General features: G+C 43.0%; 1 protein-coding gene across 1 annotated transcript in view; it reads right to left on the bottom strand.

Moving 5' to 3' along the window:
• Positions 1 to 12,066: 12,066 nt before the first annotated feature.
• LOC310770784 (uncharacterized protein) overlaps positions 12,067 to 20,562 on the bottom strand; it is a 29,376-nt gene continuing 20,880 nt past the window's right edge. The window contains exons 3-7 of the mRNA XM_083663491.1: positions 17,632 to 17,731; positions 17,471 to 17,528; positions 16,712 to 17,148; positions 16,116 to 16,439; positions 12,067 to 12,160 (exon numbers count right to left, since the gene is read on the bottom strand). Of these exons, the coding sequence (XP_083519617.1) occupies positions 16,427 to 16,439; positions 16,712 to 17,148; positions 17,471 to 17,528; positions 17,632 to 17,731 (608 nt within the window). The 3' untranslated portion in view covers positions 12,067 to 12,160; positions 16,116 to 16,426. The remainder of the gene's footprint in view (positions 12,161 to 16,115; positions 16,440 to 16,711; positions 17,149 to 17,470; positions 17,529 to 17,631; positions 17,732 to 20,562) is intronic.

Raw genomic sequence — 20,562 nt, 5'->3', positions numbered from 1 at the left:
TACAGCAGCATACAGCCTTTTTCTTTCTCGTGCGTAACATTTACATTCCATGAATACACGTTTCACAGTTGTACACAGTTGCACACAGTCCATCTTCATGTTTTCCACTCTTTCCAAGTCCCATGCCAGTCCAGCGTCGCAGACGGCAGCCATTCCTGCAGCCATTCTGGCAGCCTCAGTCAGGAGGGCGAGAATGCCCCCCCCCCCCCGTGCCTGCTCCCTCTGTTTCTGCTTTGTCTAACCTCATTGCTTCAATTCTCTCATCCCTATGTCCGCAGGCTGCACTATCACCCCATGCACATGCACCCCCTCATCCCAACATCCTTTCTTCTTCCCTTCCTTCTGCCAGTGTTAACATCAACCCACCGGCTACTGCGGTTCCTTCAGCCTCCATAACAGTTGCTCCGATCAACTCATTTCCTACTAACCTGTCCTTTTTCCCCTCCCTCCCCCAAACCCTCCCCCCTCCCCTTCCCCATCACCCAAATGTATTTAATTCCGTTTAGCTCTGCACCCTCAACCACAGCACCACCTGCAACCGGTTTTGCAACAATTCCACCATCAGCCAGCTTTCCAGCATTCTCCACAGCGCCACCTACAGCCAGCTTCCCAGCATTCTCTTCAGCCCCACCTGCAGCCAGCCTATTCACCCTTACCACCGCTCAACCTCCAGTTCAACCCACAGCACCACGCCCAATTCCAGTCTCATCCACCCTCAGGTAGCAGATAATAACTGGTAACTACATGGCCCTCGCTGAACTACTCCAACCCTCCACATTCCACCATCATGCTTCCAGAGAATTACAAAGCAACATTGGACCCATCCTACTCAAAACACCCTCACCCCACCCGCTCCAGAGAACGGACACCTACCCTTACTACCTTACCAAACATTCAGCATGAATGCCAAGCATCCCTGCACACCAATCAACATCAACACCTTATACAATGCCTTTTAACAACACCCAGACCCTAAATTCGTCAAACTTCCTCATTTTCAGTTTCTCTCACGATTTCCAGCCAGGCATCCAGGTCATCTCAGAACCTTCAGTCAGCTACCTCCTTGCTGCTACATGTACCAAATGCCAACTCCTCGCCCTGCTCAGACACCTCGTCTACGCCATCCCCATCATTCCCCAAGGATGATCCTCCCTCTCCCACCTCCTGTACATAGCCGCTTCAGCATATCACAGCTACATCTGCGACGACATCTGACCAGCCCATCTCCCGCTGTGTTGAAGCTTGTTGGGGGTGGATGGAGATCGTCCGTTATCCTGGGACACCGAGCCCAGCGGGCTCCCTCCCAGGATGCGATCTTCATCCACGACGACCTCGACGACATCTGACGAGCCATCTGCTGCTGCGTTGAAGCTCGCCGCGGGTGGATGGAGATCGTCCGTTATCCTGGGACACCGAGCCCAGCGGGCTCCCTCCCAGGATGCGATCTTCATCCACGACGACATCTGACCACATTGCCAATTTGCCATAGACAACGCTTGTAAAACGGAGACATGGCAATAGCAATACTGCCCCTCCTGGAACGGCACATCGTTTTCTACGATGATCTCACGCAACCTGGACATCCAGCTGTTCACCGATGCAAAACCATACATCGGATTCACCGGCTACCACGGAGGGAGGTGGAGCGCATCCGACTGGCCACCTGAGTTCGCTCTACTCTCCCCCTCAGCCGCTATCCACAAGTTGGATCCCATCTTGGTTGCAGCACTTCTTTGGGGGCACAAGTGGTCATCTACATAGACAACACAGCAGTAGTCAACATCATCATCTTGCAAATCACACATTACCTTATCCCGATCTCAGCCCAGCATCAATTCATCATCCGTACCGCTCACATTTCCAGTTACAAAACTCCATCACTGATTCTCCGACCAGTGTCTCATTCCAGAAATTCAAACTCTACTTCAGTCTCCGACTAATTCCAGTTCCAATTTAGCCCCCATCTTCAACTAAAACTCGCAGCTGCAGCACCTGACCTCAGCATCCTGACAAGCCATCCTCAACAACCTAGCTCCCAGAACATCGTCATCATACCCCACAGGATGGACTTGCTTCAAGTCCGTCCTCACACGTTACAACTTATCGTTTCCTTTATCGGACGTCTTCACCATCTGAACTTCATCACCTACGCCCATTCCTCTCTTCACATCAGAACTTTCGTGATCCACATCTACTTCAATAGCATCAATTCCCCTGTCAACTACTCACTGGCGCCTACGTCCTGCCATCTCCCTTTCCCTCATCAGCCTGCGGAAAGGCAGAGCCACGATTAACTTCAACACTTAACATCAACACCCTCCGCACAGGGTACTCATCCCCGTCTCCAACGCAACCCTCAGATCCACGTTTCTTCAGACGTTCAGAATTCAACTCAACCACGTCCATCTCCAATCCACCTCGACATGCAAGTCTTTCCGACCTTACAATTCATACTTCCGACATCATCTACAAACTCAAAATCCGATCGACTCGGAACCTCACATCCCATCTTCCCGTAAGTCCTCTCAAAATCAGGAATATCGCCTGAATTATATTCTGGCCACTCTTTCCGCATCGGAGCTGCATCTTCAGCCTCCAGGCAAGGTATCCCTGATCACACCATCAAAGTCCTAGGCCGTTGGTCATCCCAAGCCTACCACAGCTACATCCATAGCAACCTCAGTGACGTCCGTAATGCCCATGCTCATCTCAGCCAATGAAGTTCTTTTGGGGATAAGATGGAGCCATCAAGACCATGAAGATTCCATCGCCGAGGCAGTTCCCCCATCCAGAGTCTCACTCCCTGGTTCCTCGAGACATCTACTCATACTTCCTCCAAGTCATCCATTCATTCCTCATCCGCTCACCCCCTCATCCCTTCATCCCTCATCCCTTCATCCCTTCATCCCTCATTCCTTCATCCCTCATCCCATCACCCCCTCCCCCCATCCCTTCCCTCATCCCTCACCCCCTTATCCCTCATCCCTTCATCCCTCATCCCCTCATCCCTCATCCCATCAACCCCTCCCCCCATCCCTTCCCCCATCCCTTCATCCCCATTCTCCCTAACAAACTATCAGTTATTTGTGGCTTGGTCATAGTTAGTGAAATGAAGTTATAATAACATTATAACTAAAGTTCGGGAACAAGGCCATGCCACAACTAACCACTCAGTCAATCATTCAATCAGGCAATCCCTTGCTCCGCCCGGATTCAATCATTCGCTCCACCTATATATACGCCCCAAACCAAGATCCTTTCTCTCGTCTCAAGACCAAACTCATCCCTCCCACCCAACCCCTTAATCTTCTATCTCAGCCTAGGAACCACCAGGGATAAGATGGAGCCATCAAGACCATGAAGATTCCATCGCCGAGGCAGTTCCCCCATCCAGAGTCTCACTCCCTGGTTCCTCGAGACATCTACTCATACTTCCTCCAAGTCATCCATTCATTCCTCATCCGCTCACCCCCTCATCCCTTCATCCCTCATCCCTTCATCCCTTCATCCCTCATCCCATCACCCCCTCCCCCCATCCCTTCCCTCATCCCTCACCCCCTTATCCCTCATCCCTTCATCCCTCATCCCCTCATCCCTTCATCCCTCATCCCATCAACCCCTCCCCCCATCCCTTCCCCCATCCCTTCATCCCCATTCTCCCTAACAAACTATCAGTTATTTGTGGCTTGGTCATAGTTAGTGAAATTCCTTTTGTCCACTTGTTTTACAGCTCCCTCGATCTTCACAGTCAACTTCCCATCAAAGCTGTCTGTCAGTCTGTCACCATGGTCTATAAGAATGTAAGTGATTCAGGGTCGGTTACTGTCACAGCACACAACATGATAAATCATGTAGGCTAATATACAACAGTGGTTCTCAACCTGTGGTTGGGGGACCAGAAGGGGTCCTCAGTGAGTTTTCAGCAAATTGATGAATTGTTCCACTTCAGCATTATTTTATTTACAAGCAGTTCTCACAGTGTAGAATAATGACTATAGGGTATTTTGTTGTCTCTGCCTAAATAGTTTATTTGCAAATCTAATAAAGACTCAGATTTGGGTCAGAGCTAAAATGTCATCAAATTAGGGGTCCTTGATATGAAAAAGGTTGAGAATCACTGACAGACAACTGCACTCCTCCACCGCTCTTGTGTAGGCTATGTTTGTACTTTCATGTAGCTACTTTATTTTGAGTGATTTTAATTGATTTAGGCTAAAGTCGCTTTGTATACGTTTCTGTGTATAGGCTACTATGGATGTAACATGTGGACAGGGTTTATTGTGAGGAAGACGTCCTTCTTGTAACAAATAGAAATGCAGTGGAGGTGTTTGTCATTGTGCTGTTGTTTTTCCCTCATCAGAGACGTGCCAGGAGGTCCGACAAGGACTCTTTCATCCTGCGTGAGTGTCCTTGTGGATGGACAAAGGTGACCAGTGCCAGGGGCCTGGTTGTCCACCAAGGAAGGAAGAAGTGCCAGGTAGAGAACAGACAGACACAAAGTTATGAACCAACATGCGTTGTGTTGAACTTATTAACAGTATGTCTGACTTTGAGTGACATTCAATTGTACTTTCAGAAGGCCGGACCAGTCAACCAAAAACGGGTTCAACCCATGCGTGCATGCGTGCATACCAAAGCGTGGTACCCACTTCCCCCTGTAGCAGAGATGAAGACAGCTGATGTGAAGCAGGACAGGGACATGCCACAGCTGTGCGCTGAAGACGTTGAAGACATTTATGCCTATATGCACCTCCTTGAGGTAATTCATGCTGTCAGCCACAGTTTAATTTCTTAAATTCAGGAGGAACCAACATGTCATGGGACTACAATCTAATTCCACCCTGATTAGTTTATTTTGAGCTGCTATGCTCTTTCTTTGCCATTGGAGTGTGTATTTTATATTGATATATATTTGTTGTGTGTCCACAGGTGCAGCAGGCCGTGCGACCCAATTACATGGAGGGGTACCAAATCAATGAACAGATGAGAGCCAAGGTGGTGGACTGGATGATCGGGCTTCACTCCCACTTTGCTCTGCATCAGGAGACATTGTACCTTGCCGTCGCCATCCTGGACCGTTTCCTACAGGTACACAACTGTTTTAGAAGTGTTCTCGTTTCTCTTTCTGTGAACTAGCTTTCTGTGAACTAGCTTTCTGTGAACTAGCTTTCTGTGAACTAGCTAACACTATTCTTAATGTGCTGCAGGTCAAGCAAGTGCCTCCTACTAAGCTGCAGCTTGTAGGAGTGACGGCCATGCTGCTCGCCTGCAAGTACGAGGAGATCTACAGTCCTCCGATTGCAGAATGTGCCAACATGACCGACAACACCGTCACAAAGGCCCAGATTCGGCGGATGGAGCGGCTGATATTGAGGACACTCAATTTCGATCTGGGACGACCTCTGCCGCTGCACTTCCTCAGCAGGGCTTCAAAAGCTGCGAACGTGAGTCTTGTCTACTAAATACCTCCCAACACCATACACGTAATGAATAGAAGGATTAATTTGGGCTGGTTACCAGGCTAATAGTTTAGGTCATCAGGGCTCTCAAAGTGACTGTCTGTTTTCTGTCTTGTCTAGTCTCCTATAGAGACACAAATGCTGGCGACATACTTCATGGAGTTGAGTCTCCCCGATTACAACCTGGTGCACTACCGGCCATCAGAGATCGCGGCTGCATCTCTCTGCTTCTCCCAGCTGTTGCTGGATGGACGGTCCTGGGTGAGTTGACTGACGTCTATAGAAATAGATTGAAAGGCTGACTGAAGCAAGTCAACATGAGTTTGATAATAAGACACATTACATGACTTCAAGAATGAACTAACACATGAGTGAGTTGATCTCTCCTGTTTTGTGTTGCAGGCTCCCACTCAGCATCACTGTTCGGGTTATGACGAGGCCCACCTCAGGCCCATCATGTGGCGCATCGGCAGAAATGTGATGGCTGCCAATGAGGGGGAATTGGGCTTCATGGTGAGTTGGTTGCCAACAACATTCAAAAATTCCAAATAATTCTTCTGTTGGCTAAGTTCCTTATGTATAGATGCATGTCCCATCAATTCAAAAAGTGGCACCTTCTATGTTTCAGAAAGCTATTTACATGTTTCACAAAGCTATTTACATGTTTCACAAAGCTATTTACATGTTTCACAAACTATTTACATGTTTCACAAAGCTATTTACATGTTTCACAAAGCTATTTACATGTTTCACAAGTTTCACAAAACTATTTACATGTTTCACAAAGCTATTTACATGTTTCACAAGTTTCACAAAACTATTTACATGTTTCACAAAGCTATTTACATGTTTCACAAGTTTCACAAAACTATTTACATGTTTCACAAAGCTATTTACATGTTTCACAAAGCTATTTACATGCACAATGTTGTTAACAAAATGTCCTCAATGGAGAATGATAATGAAACAAAGGGAATGGACAGCGTTATGGTCAAGCCTAGCATGTTGAGTTTAAAGTGGTCTTAAACAATATAGTGTTGTTTGTAACATGTATACCCCTGCCTATTAATAAGGTTTAGAAAAGTCTCCTACAAACGCTGAATACAAAAAACATTCATTAATAAAGGCTAAGTCCAGCACAGGCAAGGACACTTGTGACTATTTTGGCTGAACAGAAAAGATAGAAGCATCTTTTGCCGGTAGTGAAAATCCTACCTTGGGGATTTCTAAATACCCTGGTATAGAGTAATACCCTGGTGTACAGTAATAGCTCAATACTGCCCAAGCCTAGTTATTAGTGACCTAATGCCTTTTTGTATTTCCCTCCAGATGGTCAGGAAGAAGTACGCACGCAGTGAGATGATGGAGATCAGCCTCCTTCCTGAGCTCTACAACTAACTCTTCCCAACAAGACACATGGCCCTCCTATGCCAACGCCCACCAGTGGTACCAGGACAACATGCCCCCATGCTCAGTATGACTGCCCCACACACACACACACACAGAGCGCTGTCCAATGGCTACTGCGCCCCTTCCCCTCATGTGAACAGCCCACGGCCAGCCACTGTTCTCTACGCTGAGCCCAAGTCCTCTGACTCATTACTACAGACACACACATATGAGGAACCTTTCTGAAGACGGCCTGTTATGACTCATTACTACAGACACACACATATGAGGAAGCTTTCTGAAGACAGTCTGTTATGACTCATTACTACAGACACACACATATGAGGAACCTTTCTGAAGACAGCCACTGTTCTCTGTTATGACTCAAGTTCACAAGTCTGTGCTGCACTATTTAATTTCAGCCATGTTCTGTTCTGACTTGTTTCTTTTAGGCATAGTTTTAATATGCAAATGTTTTTTATAAGATGGTCAAAAACCACATACTTATTTTTTTATTACAGTGCAGCTAAATATGAGGCTATATTAATTATTGCTGTGCCTTATTTTTTTTATATGATCCTTTGATAGATTGTTACTGATCAAACTGAGTTCTATAGTTAAGATCAAATATGAATGCCAATCAATGGCAATAGTTCCTCCATGAAACTGTTCATAACAAGGTCTGTGGATTATCTTGAGTAACCGGGTCATGATTTCTGAAAAGAGACAATGCTGTTGAGTTTTTCAAATGTTTTTCTTTGGCACTTTGAGCGCCACAAACTGAGTGCCATCCACTTCCATTGTATTGGAGAGAAGGCAGAAGCTCTGCGGCCGATATCTCCAAAACTCAAGCAAATAACACAAAACGATATAGATGGATAAATAGCACTATAGGTGAGAGGGAAAATGTATTTTGGATTTTAGGGTGAGCTGTCCCTTTAACGCGTTACATTTAGATACCCACCTGACTTAATGCACGTGTGCAGCACATTGAGGTAATGCTGTTTCATCTGGCGTCTCATGTGCTCTGTGTTGTAAACATTTGCTATACTGACAAGGTAGCACCTCTGTCCAGCTGTAAGGGCTGGGTGCTGAAACAACAACGCATGTGATTAGACCCCGGACTGCAACCTATAGGCTACAGCAGTGGTTTTCAAAGTGGGGTCCGGCCCAGAATGTACGGCTATGTTGGTCATGGCTGGGTTTCATGCACTTTATGTAATAAAACATCTAAAAGCAAAAATCTTATCAAATGGGGGTCTGTGGTTCGGGGAGGCCCACCTCCCCTGAAAACCTCTGCTGTAGGCAAATTACCTCCTTCAAACCATGTTGGCACTGTGACAGTAAAAATGACAAGGACAAACAGCATCTGTCCAAGTCTGAGCTGCGTACCTGTAAGAAGGGCGTCATAATCATAGATGTGGGAATGTGTATGTTCCTCATCTGCTGACCGGCAGCAGACACCTTGGTGTGACGTGTTCCTCTGTGCAGCTGATGACCAGCTAAACATTCAAGGCCTGTCAAAGATGACATATTATTCCAATGTAAATAGTTTTTTTAATGTAAATATTTTGTATAAATGTATGTTTTGTATGTTTGTACAATGTTTTATATAAATGTGTTTTGTATGAATTCCCTAATTTGACTTTGTTTGAATTTTTTTAAAGGTCATTTTATTATTTAATTCCGAAAAACATGGTGAAAAATGATTTTGACAGTATTTTCTGATTTATGGAGTGATAAAAGGAGATATCCTCTGTAAAAACGTTTGTTTTAATATATCAACAAAATGAAATAAGAATTTTGAACCTGGCTTCATCCAATGTTCAGAGTTCTGTCCTGGAAATGTATGCAAATTAAGTAGATCATGCCTCATTTGCATATTTAAACATAACATCAGAAAACTTGTCATACAAAAGTAAATACTCAACTGGGGAAGTTTCATGCTCATATCAGTTTTTTCTTTTTACCATATTCACCTGTCATGTCTCACCTTCATTTTGGGCTAAGTGTTACAGCCATTTTTGAACTTTCCAATGTCCATTCCACTTGCCATAATACACAGGTAGGTTGGAGTGATCTTACACAGAGCCAATAACAAACTGATTCCACACAGTGATTGCAGTTTAGTCTGTTGTTTATTGTAGAGATGAGATGAACACACCAGTTTGTTTCCAATGCTGCTCTTGGCTGTGGTCTGGTGAGAACTGTGTGAGCTTCCCCTCACCTGTGCCTAACACAACTCTGTGATCCCATACCGCCACCAAGTGTCTAAAAATAATATTGCAAGATAATCTAAACAAAATAATATGACATGCCAACAATAAGCATAAATGACTCCTACAGTAAGGGTACCTCCAAAGTGCACATATTTAAACGGGTCATATCTGATGGTTGTATGTGAAATAACACTAGAAAACCACTGTATAGAGACATTACAGACAATTATATGAACACAACATGTTTAGAAGCAGAGATACACACACTTATTTGTGTGACGCTGCGACATGAAGTCCCCAGACTTCGACACCTGAATTTACATTGATCCAATAATGATATGTTATAGTATGTTATTTACATGTCCCTAGTGAGCACATTAAACCTTGAATCATTACTATTGCAATTTGTTCTGGGTCAAACCACAGATTGACTGAACTATATGCATTAATGATGAAGTTTAAACCAGTGTAGTGCAGTATCTGACTCCTGAAAGGCTTATAAAGACCAATGTGACCTCTTTTCCTCATTTAGAGAAGGAAATACTTTTAGGCTAATTAACCGACAGGGACAACTGATAGACACAAGTATGTATCCAACATAAGAATCAATGTGAAAGCTTTATTTTTTGACAGGAGAAAATAGAAATGACAGTTAATCACTGACAACTAGTCTCTTGGGAGCAAAAATGTAACACTACATACAGTGTTCCTTAATGTGTATGTCTCAACTGACATATGAATAAACACATTTCTTGGTCTGGGAAAGTATTCAGATGTTGTGCTATGGTACCCTACAATATAGGTATGTTGACACTATGGTTACACAGAGCTCAACAAAGAACACTCACTAAAAGGTTGTTGACACAGGCTTTCAAAAGAGCAAATCACTCATCGTATTATGTCTGTCATCTGTTAACAATTTTTGGAAGGATGACTTGAGAGTGAGCTGTGCTGCTGCTGCTTCTCCCCTGTGGCTTCTTCGTCCTGGATCCCACATCTTCCTCTGCATGTGCCTTCAACCTACACCTGTCTTTAAGCACATGGTCCCCATGCCTTCTTATGGCTATGGAACTCTGACCTAGACGATACAAGATACAAAATGCACTGTGAGAGATATATTTTATATCTCTTTGTTTACATTTAGATACACACCTGACTTAAAGGGACAGCTCACCCTAAAATCCAAAATACATATTTTTCCTCTCACCTGTAGTGCTATTTATCCATCTATATCATTGTGTGTTAGTTGCCTGAGTTTTGGAGATATTGGCCGTAGAGATTGCTGGCTTCTCTCCAATACAATATAACTGGATGGCACTCGGCTTGTGGTGCTCGAAGCACCCAAAAATTACATTTGAAAAACTCAACATCATTGTCTCTTCCCAGAAATCATGACCCGATTACTCAAGATAATCCACAGACCTTGTTGTGAGCAGTTTCATGGAGGAACTATTTTCTTTTGTACGAACTAGCTAGCAGCTAGCGGGTGTAGTTCGGTCAAAAGAAAATAGTTCCTCAACGAAACTGTTCATAACAAGGTCTGTGGATTATTTTGAGTAACCGGGTCATGATTTCTGAAAAGAGACAATGCTGTTGAGTTTTTCAAATGTATTTATTTGGCACTTTGAGCCCCACAAACTGAGTGCCATCCAGTTCCATTGTATTGGAGAGAAGGCAGAAGCTCTGCGGCCGATATCTCCAAAACTCAAGCAAATAACACAAAACGATATAGATGGATAAATAGCACTACAGGTGAGAGGGAAAATTTATTTTGGATTGTAGGGTGAGCTGTCCCTTTAATGCTTTACATTTAGATACCCACCTGACTTAATGCACGTGTGCAGCACATTGAGGTAATGCTGTTTCATCTGGCGTCTCATGTGCTCTGTGCTGTAAACATTTGCTATACTGACAAGGTAGCACCTCTGTCCAGCTGTAAGGGCTGGGTGCTGAAACAACAACGCATGTGATTAGACCCCGGACTGCAACCATTAGCCTATAGGGGGGGGAAAAATTTGAGGTTTTTTTCCCCCCTTTTTTAGCCATATTTAGAGTAATATATCATTTTAAATCAACATTAGGATTATACTGTTGTGATGTCATTATTCAGTATATTCTCTTTCATGTCACCACCTGCTCAGCTCTCCTGTCAACATAATTGTAACTAACAAACACAAACTGTTTTAGCCAAATTCATATCAAAATGACACCTACAAACACAGGTACACAACCCAAGCCGTACACAACACACAAAGTCATCATCGATAATAAAAAAAACATACAGAGGGACATTTATTCCCGATAGGAACGATTGAAAAATAAAATAAAATATATTATGTTGTTTTTAACTTTACACCACCTCTTTTTGTTACTTATTGGGTCATGAAACTGAAACCATGCATATAGCCACCTGCATACCTGACTTCGGGAGCTTGGCAATTGGCATCATGCATGATTAGCCAGTAGCATCCCAACGTGTCACACAGGTAACATTACTTAAGAGACAGACTAGACACTTACTTTCTTGGTTGTTGCTAAAAAATCTGTCAGTGTCACTCACTGTCTGTCGTTCACTTCGCTCACTGTCTCGCAGCTCGCTCACCTTCAATTATCTCGCCAGGCAGACAGAGAGTCATCACTCACCACCATGCTGCTGCTCTCTCGGAATCAAGTTACCGCGGACGCGGCGTCAGATGACTTCCTGCCTGACCTGCCATTCGTTTTAAAATAAAAGCGATCCCGTGTTTTTCATGCTTTTCCATGCAGATTGTTTTATAAAAAAAAAAAAAAAAATCCCTCTGAAATATTAGGGGAGGTCCGGACCTCCCCGTTCTCATAGCTAGTTACGGCCATGCCTTCATCATTGTCACTTTACATCAAATGAAAAATAAACACATTTATTTGTTTTTACATTTTTATTTCAAGTGCAGAAAACACGACACACTTTACATTGAAATATTAAAACACACCAGTGCATTTACAAGCAATAGAAGCACACAATGATAGAAGAATCTGGTCATTCATGTTCACAATATATAGATCCTTCCTTCTCATTCACAGTATACAGTATATAACTCTTGAAAAGATAATCTGCTAAAAAGGCTTATAGTGGGGCAGATTAGCAAAATGATTGTGCACTTTGTGAAAGAAGCACTAAACTTGGTACACATGTAGCCAAAGGCAATCAAAAAATATTTGGATATGGAGCCATCATGGATTTGTAATCTGTCGCCCGTGGCAACCATTTATTTCAAAATGGCCACCAGATAACCACTATAATTTTGCATTTGGTAATAAAAGCACCAGATTTGGTAAACATGTAGCTAAAGGCATTCCAAAATGAGTTGAACATTTGGTCCCCATGGATTTTCAATATGTCACACATTTTTTTTTCAAAATGGCCGCCCAGGTAACCAAAACCGTTGTGCTTTTTGTGACGAAAGCACCAGATTTGGTACACATGTTGCCCAAGTTATTCTAAAAATATTCAGTGTGTCACCAATGACAACTATTGTTTCAAAATGAATGCTAGATGACCACAACAATTGTGATTTGTGTTAAAGACATTAGTTTCACTTTTTTAGGCTTTTGGACCTGTAAGCTACTTGTAGGGGAGGCCACGTAGAGGCTGTCTTTGTCTCCCCCAATGTTATTGTTTTTGTATTTTTTTATGTATTTTTTGTATTTCTATATATTTTTTTATATTTTATTATTTTTTTGTGTTTTTCATTTTTTCATTTTTTTCGTTTTTTATTTTTTTGATAACGGCAATGATAAAGATAACAATATGAAAGTAGTAATTGCAATAAAACATTGTGTAGATTATTGTGATGTGGATGATATTGGTTTCACATCATATTTTATGATTCAGAACTTGAATCAGGAAATTCAGAATTGCTCAGAGACCATAACTCAATACTCGAAACAAGTCATAACATTGATTTGACAAACCTAGGATCTAACGTTATCACAGGAAAGTCTATTCAGCACTCCCCTTCACAGTAACAGAGAGCTGTGCAGTCTAATGCTGCTTTTTTGCACTTGCACTGCCTAACACAACCCTTTTTGCATTTACAAGAGACAAGTTCAGGGCTGGAATGGCCTGCATCTGGTAGGCATGTCCAGAAGGGTTCATAGTACCCCTCGGATGTCTGTGACCATCCCCATCCACATGGTGAAGGTAGTTTTGGTGTGGATACCAGCATCTGACCCCACACATGGCCTCCTTGATACACTGCTCTCTTTACATGCTCCTCTAAGGCAGCTTTTGTTGGAGGGATTGAGAGCACATTGTGCCTCTTCACAAACATCTTCTTTCTTGCTTTGTCTATTTCTTGACATGTGCTGGTTCGGTCATAAAGAAGGATAACAAACCTCTCGATTGTGGCCATTACCTCCTGTGGTATGTCATCTGGGGCAGAAGATAGTGTCAGCAGGGCATGTGTCAGCTCTGGAAAGACAGCCCAGACAGCCCACCCTGTCTTCTTCCCGTGGCCAGCAAAGCTTGATACAGTGTCGCAGCCCGTCAATGCGTGGAACATCGGAAGTGCACGTGCCTTTTCAGGTCCCAGCCCTGCTGCAATCTCATGGGCTGCGAGGTATCGGAAGTTCAGGCTCTCTGCAGAAGAAGCAGGTGTCTTGTCTCATTTCAGAAGGGCTTGATGATTGGGACCTTGTGCGCTTGTATTCTGTCTGTGGGTCAGGACTTTCACTGTCTGTTCCCAGTGCTCGCTTTTGTGCTCTTTGGAGCTTGGTTGCATTGTACTTGAGCCTACATGTTTTATGGTAGCGAGCTTGGTTTGCAACCATTGTTGCTTCAATACCTTGGCCCTCATCTAGTCTCTCAAGTGTGAATGTTGAAGGGAGCTGGCGAAGTTCTTTGAACTGGATCAAATGCTCTGCAAGTGATCTGTACCCACTACCCTTGTCTTGTCGTTTGGACTGCAAAGGACATGTTAATGCCTCTTCCTTGTGTTCTTGGCAGATAACACAGAGCTTCCAGTCAGTCTTGTCTGCACGAGAGGTTGATGGTCCTTGACCATCGACTTCCACAAGTTTGAAGTTCTTTGACATTTTCTTGGATTCTTGCAGTAAGTCTTTTGTTTCTCTCTTATAGAGGCACATCTATGTATGGGATTCAACTAGGTTTGGATGTGAAAATTGACCTACACCTAGCCCGATCGTTCATCCAATGCCATTTAATTCCTGTGCGATCTGTACACCATCCGGGTAACTATGAAAGTCATGCAAAGCCCCATTACCCTTGGCTCGGCTCTCCTGCGCTGGCACATCCTGTCAATTCAGGTGCGGCTATCTAACTACATCTAAATATACATAATATTAACTAGATCTGGGGCTAAAATTAGATAGCATTTAGGAAACTAAACTACACTACTAGCCTACTGTGAACTAGTGGATACAGAAAGTATAGCATTAAAGCATAGTGTATTTAGCTGACATTGAACCCCATGCTGAGTTTCACAGCAGTGGTGTCACCAGTGTGCCCTGGCTGTGTTTTGACATCCACTCTATTCAAATAATTTTGGAATGCCCTTGGCTACATCGGTCCCAAATTTGATGTTTTAATCGCAAAATGCTCCATATTTGTGGTTATCTGGCAGCCATTTTGAAAAAAAAAGGTTGCCATGGGTGACATATTGAAAATCCATGAGGGCTCAATATCCAAATCATCTTGGAATGCCTTTAGCTACATGTGTACCACATTTGGTGCATTTATTACAAAATGCTCAATTGTTGTGGTTATTTGGTGGCCATTTTGAATTAAATGGTTGCCATGGGCGACAGATTGAAAATTCATGATGGCTCCATATCCAAATCTTTTTTGATTGCCTTTGGCTACATGTGTACCAAGTTTAGTGCTTCTTTCACAAAGTGCACAATCCTTATGAAATTTCTAGCTAACACCCCACTATTAACTCATTGAATGCCAATGACGACAGCTGTCGTCAATTCAAATACTGACGTAGAGTGCCAAAGACGACGATTGTCGTCAATTGCGTTTTTTGACGGTGGGACGTGGATCAATCCCTGATACATCTCTGGTACAACTATTGTAGCTATTGGAGGTCTATAACCTATTTTACAGAACCCTTAGGTGGCGACAGTGCTCTCCACATAACAGAAAGGCAAGGAAAAAACAAAGAAGAAGTCGTTATGGAAACGGAAATCGCATCGCATCCGTATGCATCGATATGCTGAAGCACGTTACTGCAGCTGTGCCTGCAGCAGCCAATCTGCTCCCACAATTGAGCCGCTCCGTGTCGGTTGCGACAGCACAGCCGCACATCCACACCGTGCAGTTGTTATTATTCTCAACTGGAAGCATCGTTGCCGGTGACAAACACACGCGGAACGCTGTAAAAAAAATGGATGTTGCGCACCCTTCACTGTGCGCACAGCAAACTCAGCAGAGAGCCACCACAGACAGGAGGAGGAGTGTGCAGTTGAGGCGAGGCGGGGCGGGGCGGGGGGGGGCACGCAGAGCAGCACGCAACACCCAGACAGACCCAGGCAGCAGGACAGGATTGACAAACGCAAGCCAGAATATCCGATGCCCACCAGCAGCAAATCAAGACCAGCAAGAAGCTGCAACCAGCAGCGCACGCAGGGGCCAGCGCTGCTGGTTGTAGCTAAAAATATTATTCTGCCAAACAAAATTCCCTGGCCTAAACTGTTTTATTGAAGGAAATTATTTTTGAGGTGTGACTACATTAGAAAAGATTAGCTTCAGAGTCAGTGATGTGCTTGAAATGTTTAATTTCACAAAAGGCCAATTATCTCAGCTTCTAGAAAAAAATTGCTGTTTTTGGATGAATCAAGCTATCTTCTCCGGCTCATAACTAAAGAACGGAAAATGGGATCAATAAACTTTTTTTTGCAGATGATAGAATAGAGTCTCATCGTTCTTTGTGCGTGTTCAGTGTTTACATAGTAATATCACACAATATTCTGTGGGCCTCGAGAAATCACTGAAAACGCTCTGAAACTCTGGCACTGGGAGCGTCCATTCTCCAAAAGTGGCTGGCACTCAATGAGTTAAATGTAAATACAAATGCAAAGATAATGGAAGAGTTTGCTTGAAGTTGAAAGGTTGTTTAGTTACTAAAGGAAAGCCCAACCTTTTCTAATTCAAGGTCACTTCTGATTGTTAAAACATTTCCGAGGACCACCTTCCCAAATACATGATAGCTTATCATTCTGACGTGAGAGGTCCTCCGCATCCCACTAGGTGGTGCTCTGAGGCCCACCAGTGGGCTGCAGCCCAGTGGTTGAGAAACACTAGTTCAGTACACCACAGAGAGTGTGTTCACGCCTTCAGACTCTGTAGAGATCCACTGCCTAGCCAATGAGCCTGAAAAACAACAACAACAACAACACATTAGTAAGTTAACCAATTTGCAAAGTGTTTTGCAGATTAGTGTAGCCTATTGTCTATTAAAAAAAAAAAAAAAAAATCTGAGTTGTGGTTGTGGTCAGTAGCATAATGTAAACATGTCATCCGAATGACACTGGCACTCCACCGGCCAAGTTTAATCAAAATCAGACCAGCAGTGTAGCAATCACGGCTTTTCAAAGTTTGACATTTTGAGCCAGTTGTAATGACAAGAGCTGCTCAGTGCTCACCCAGCATCACTGTTGGGTCTGTTGAAGTTGACAGCAGCATCCTGGACCTCCTCCTGTCTCTGGGGCTGAGCTGATTGGATGGCAGAGTCGAGAGGATCCGCCTCCTGTCTCTGGGGCTGAGCTGATTGGCCGGCAGAGTCGAGAGGATCCTCCTCCTGTCTCTGGGGCTGAGCCAATTGGATGAGGGAGTAGAGAGGATCCTCCTCCTGTCTCTGGGGCTGAGCCAATTGGATGAGGGAGTAGAGAGGATCCTCCTCCTGTCTCTGGGGCTGAGCCAATTGGATGAGGGAGTAGAGAGGATCCTCCTTGTTCTCAGAGAAGGGGATGCTGCTGTAGTAGTGAAGCTCAGGCTGCTCTGTTGGTTTGCTCTGTGCAGCAAGGATGGGGCTCTGGCCTACAGCTGAGATGGTGTCATATACATGACCAGGCTGGTTTGACTGATGGGTAGAGAACATAGAATATGAATATATATATATATATATATATATATATATATATATATATATATATATATATATATATATATATATATATATATATATATATATATATATATATATATATATATATATATATATATATATATATATATATATAACTGCAGTGACCATACAAATAAAGGAAAATATATTTCTGTGGCACTAGTAAGATATTTATGACAGACCAATTTAAGAAATAAGAGCAAGGGAGAAAAGGTGTAACATTTCCTAAACAATGTTTATATTTTTGCAATGGACTTGTTTAATTACTGTACTTAACCTGCACAGAGTTGCCTGTTGTCCCAGGTCCAGGGGGTTGAGTGGAGGTCCTCTTTCTTCTGATTAGTGTAACAAATGAATGAATGAATGCATGACTAAATTAATGAATACATTTTAGACAAGAGATTGAATGTCATTGTTCTGAAACAGAGCACAGCTCACCTCATCCACAGGAAGACAGAGAGGAGTATGACAGCCAGGAGAACAGCAGCGGTTCCTGCAGCTGCTGCTATTGTCCATGTCCACGTCCATGTCCCTGTGTCTGTGATCCAATGAAATGTGAATTAGGTGGATTTTCTTTTTAAGTTAATTTATTGATGTTAAAGCGTAAAGTTGTCCATCACTAGAACAGATTTCTGTCACTTGGACTCCAGAAAGACTGTAGATGCCTGATTGATCTACAAATCACTTCCATACAATACCAAATCTAATCTGTCCCATTTACTGTATTTCTCACATTATTCCAGTGGTGGAGCATCTACCTGCATGCATTCATCTTCAGCAAAGGTAATAATAGATTTAAGATCTTGATTTCCAGTCTTCTTGAAACAGATATACTTAACATCATTGCTGCAAGTCAATGTCACTGACCTGCTACATACTGTTTCACCAGAGGACTCACTTTTTGAAGGGTCTGGCTTGATATTAGCTTTATACAGATGTTAATAAAATATCCACCAGTCAGAAAGAAATATGTTGTTATTGTGTAAGTGATGTAATATGTTTGTGATTCTTAATGTGATACCGTAATAAGGAACAATTGTGAAGTTCAAATGCAAAATAACCTATACCTGTAACACCTAAACACTCCTCATCAAATATCTTAAAGCCGTACTCACCTGTGACAGTGAGCGTATCTTCAGGGGAGTTGATGTGTTGGAGGGTTGTGACACCACAGGAGTAGGTTCCTGCATGCTGCCTGCTGCCTGGGTCCAGAACCAGGTGTTTGTGCTGGCTCTCTGGTGAGGTCAGAGGTCGTCTGTTGTAGTACCAGATATAGGTGGTGTTGTCAGCCAGAGGACAGCTGGTGCTACAGGTCAGTGTTACTGTCTGGCCCTCTGTCACCACAGCAGATGGAGTCACCTGAACCTTCAGGGCTGAGAGATGGTTAGACTGATCACTCAGTGTTAAAGATATAATATTTCAATCAGGAGAAAATTATGGAAGGATGTTCTTATTTCATGATTGAAATCACAGATGAGTCTAGAATTCACAGAAAGGCTCACAATGAGCCCCCATCAGGAAATGATGCTCATTAGAAGATAAAATGACACAACAAAAATGAAGACTTACCTGTCACAATTAAAGTGACTCCAGGAGCACCAGATTTTTGCTTTTCCCGGTCATCTATTAGGAATTTGAATGTGTATTCTGCTGAGTCACTTTTTGTCAGGTTTGTGATTCTGAGGATGTGGTGGTTCTCCATGTTGTCATGATACACATGACGTGCATCTTCTATCAGACTTTCACTAAGCACCATGCCAGGTTTCCTTATACTATAACCTAATTTAGGCTTGGACTGCTGGTCACTGGGATATGAGTAATCACTAGAAATGTCCACTGAAGAGCCTTCCAGCGCACAGATTCTCCTGAAATATAGATGAAAGACTAAAAGTGAAATCTCACTTTGAATGATTGAATATCACTTTTAAATATAATACTTGCATTCGATAATCTGTGAAGAGAACAGGAAGGGGAAATGACATGTGACAAAGGGCTGGACTTGAACGCAGGATGTCACAGTTAATATAGTATGTGCCTTAACCACAGAGCCACCAGGATGCCCCAAATCCTTGTTTTATTCACCCCATTGTTTTTTCCAATTCTGCCATTGCCAATTCCAGATGTGCTCACAGTACCCAGACCCCCTGTGGACGGAGGAGGGAGTGAGGAGTTTTTCCTGGAGAGCATAACACATGCAGATGCGCACACTCTCCACCCTAACCTGCTAATATCTTTATAAAACAAAACAATAGTTAAATCTATAGCACTTCACCAAAAAAAATCTTATTTTGTACATGATCTCACACATATCCAAAAACACACATAAAAACAAATCTGCAAACTCAGTTTGCAGACATTAATTTACTTTGACAGTTATTGATAATTGTCTTGAGGTAAGTTGTGGACCAGTGATCTCATCGGAACAGAACCATTGGATCTGTAGGCTACTCTTACAGATCCATGACATCACTCGTCCATAACCTAACTCAAATCAACTCTCAATGGCTGGGTTTCCCAAAAGCTTCTTTGCGCTAAGAAGCTAATTTAACCCTTCTTAAGGCCTCCTTAAGAAGCAAACGCATTTCCCAATTGCTTCTTTACGAAGGCATGCGTTTCCCAAAAGCTTCTTAGCGCTAAGAAGCTTCTTTGACCCTTCTTAAGGCTCCCCTAAGAAGCCAACGAAGCCAACGTGTTTCCCGATTGCTTCTTAGCCTAAAATTATCTTCCAATTATCTTCCGTTAAGAAGGCTGCGTTTCCCAAAAGCTTCTTAGCGCTAAGATGATCTTTCGTTAAGAAGGTTTTGTAAGAAGGGTCTGGGGCATTCTTAACACCTTCTTAATGACAAAACACTGGCAGATCCAGCCGCGTCAGGCAAAAGGAGATACTTGTGTCCACTGTTCCTCTTGTGTTTTTCCCTTTTTCCTTTCTTTCATGCACCCTTTAGTGTTTAAAATTGGGGAACACTTGAAAATCTCCCCTCTATGTATGGTTACTTGTGTTTTAAATGTTTTACCATAGGCTATATTCCTCTAATCAGAATGGATTCCTTTTATAATGTTGTGGATTTATATAGCACCTTTCACAGAACCCAAGGTTGCTTAAATTCTGTAGTGTTTCTCTGTTTTGTTGTATGCTGTGTATATAAAGCAATTTGAACTGCAGTCCATGTCTGAAATAAATAATGTTTAATAAAGTTTAACATGACCATGATTAGGTTATTCTACAACAGTGTTTCTCAACCACTGGGTCGTGGCCCACTGGTGGGCTCAGAGTGCCATCAAGTGGGCCGCAGAGGCCCTCTCACATCGAGATGGTGGACAGCTCCAGTTAAGATGCTTCTTAAGAGCCTTCTATTTTTTTTATTTTTC

The sequence above is a fragment of the Poromitra crassiceps genome (genome assembly GCF_964638095.1).
Source record: "Poromitra crassiceps genome assembly, contig: HAP1_SCAFFOLD_373, whole genome shotgun sequence".
NCBI classification, from domain to species: domain Eukaryota; kingdom Metazoa; phylum Chordata; class Actinopteri; order Beryciformes; family Melamphaidae; genus Poromitra; species Poromitra crassiceps.
The sequence above is the reverse complement of the archived record's forward strand: the minus strand, read 5'-3'. Positions and strand labels throughout refer to the sequence as shown.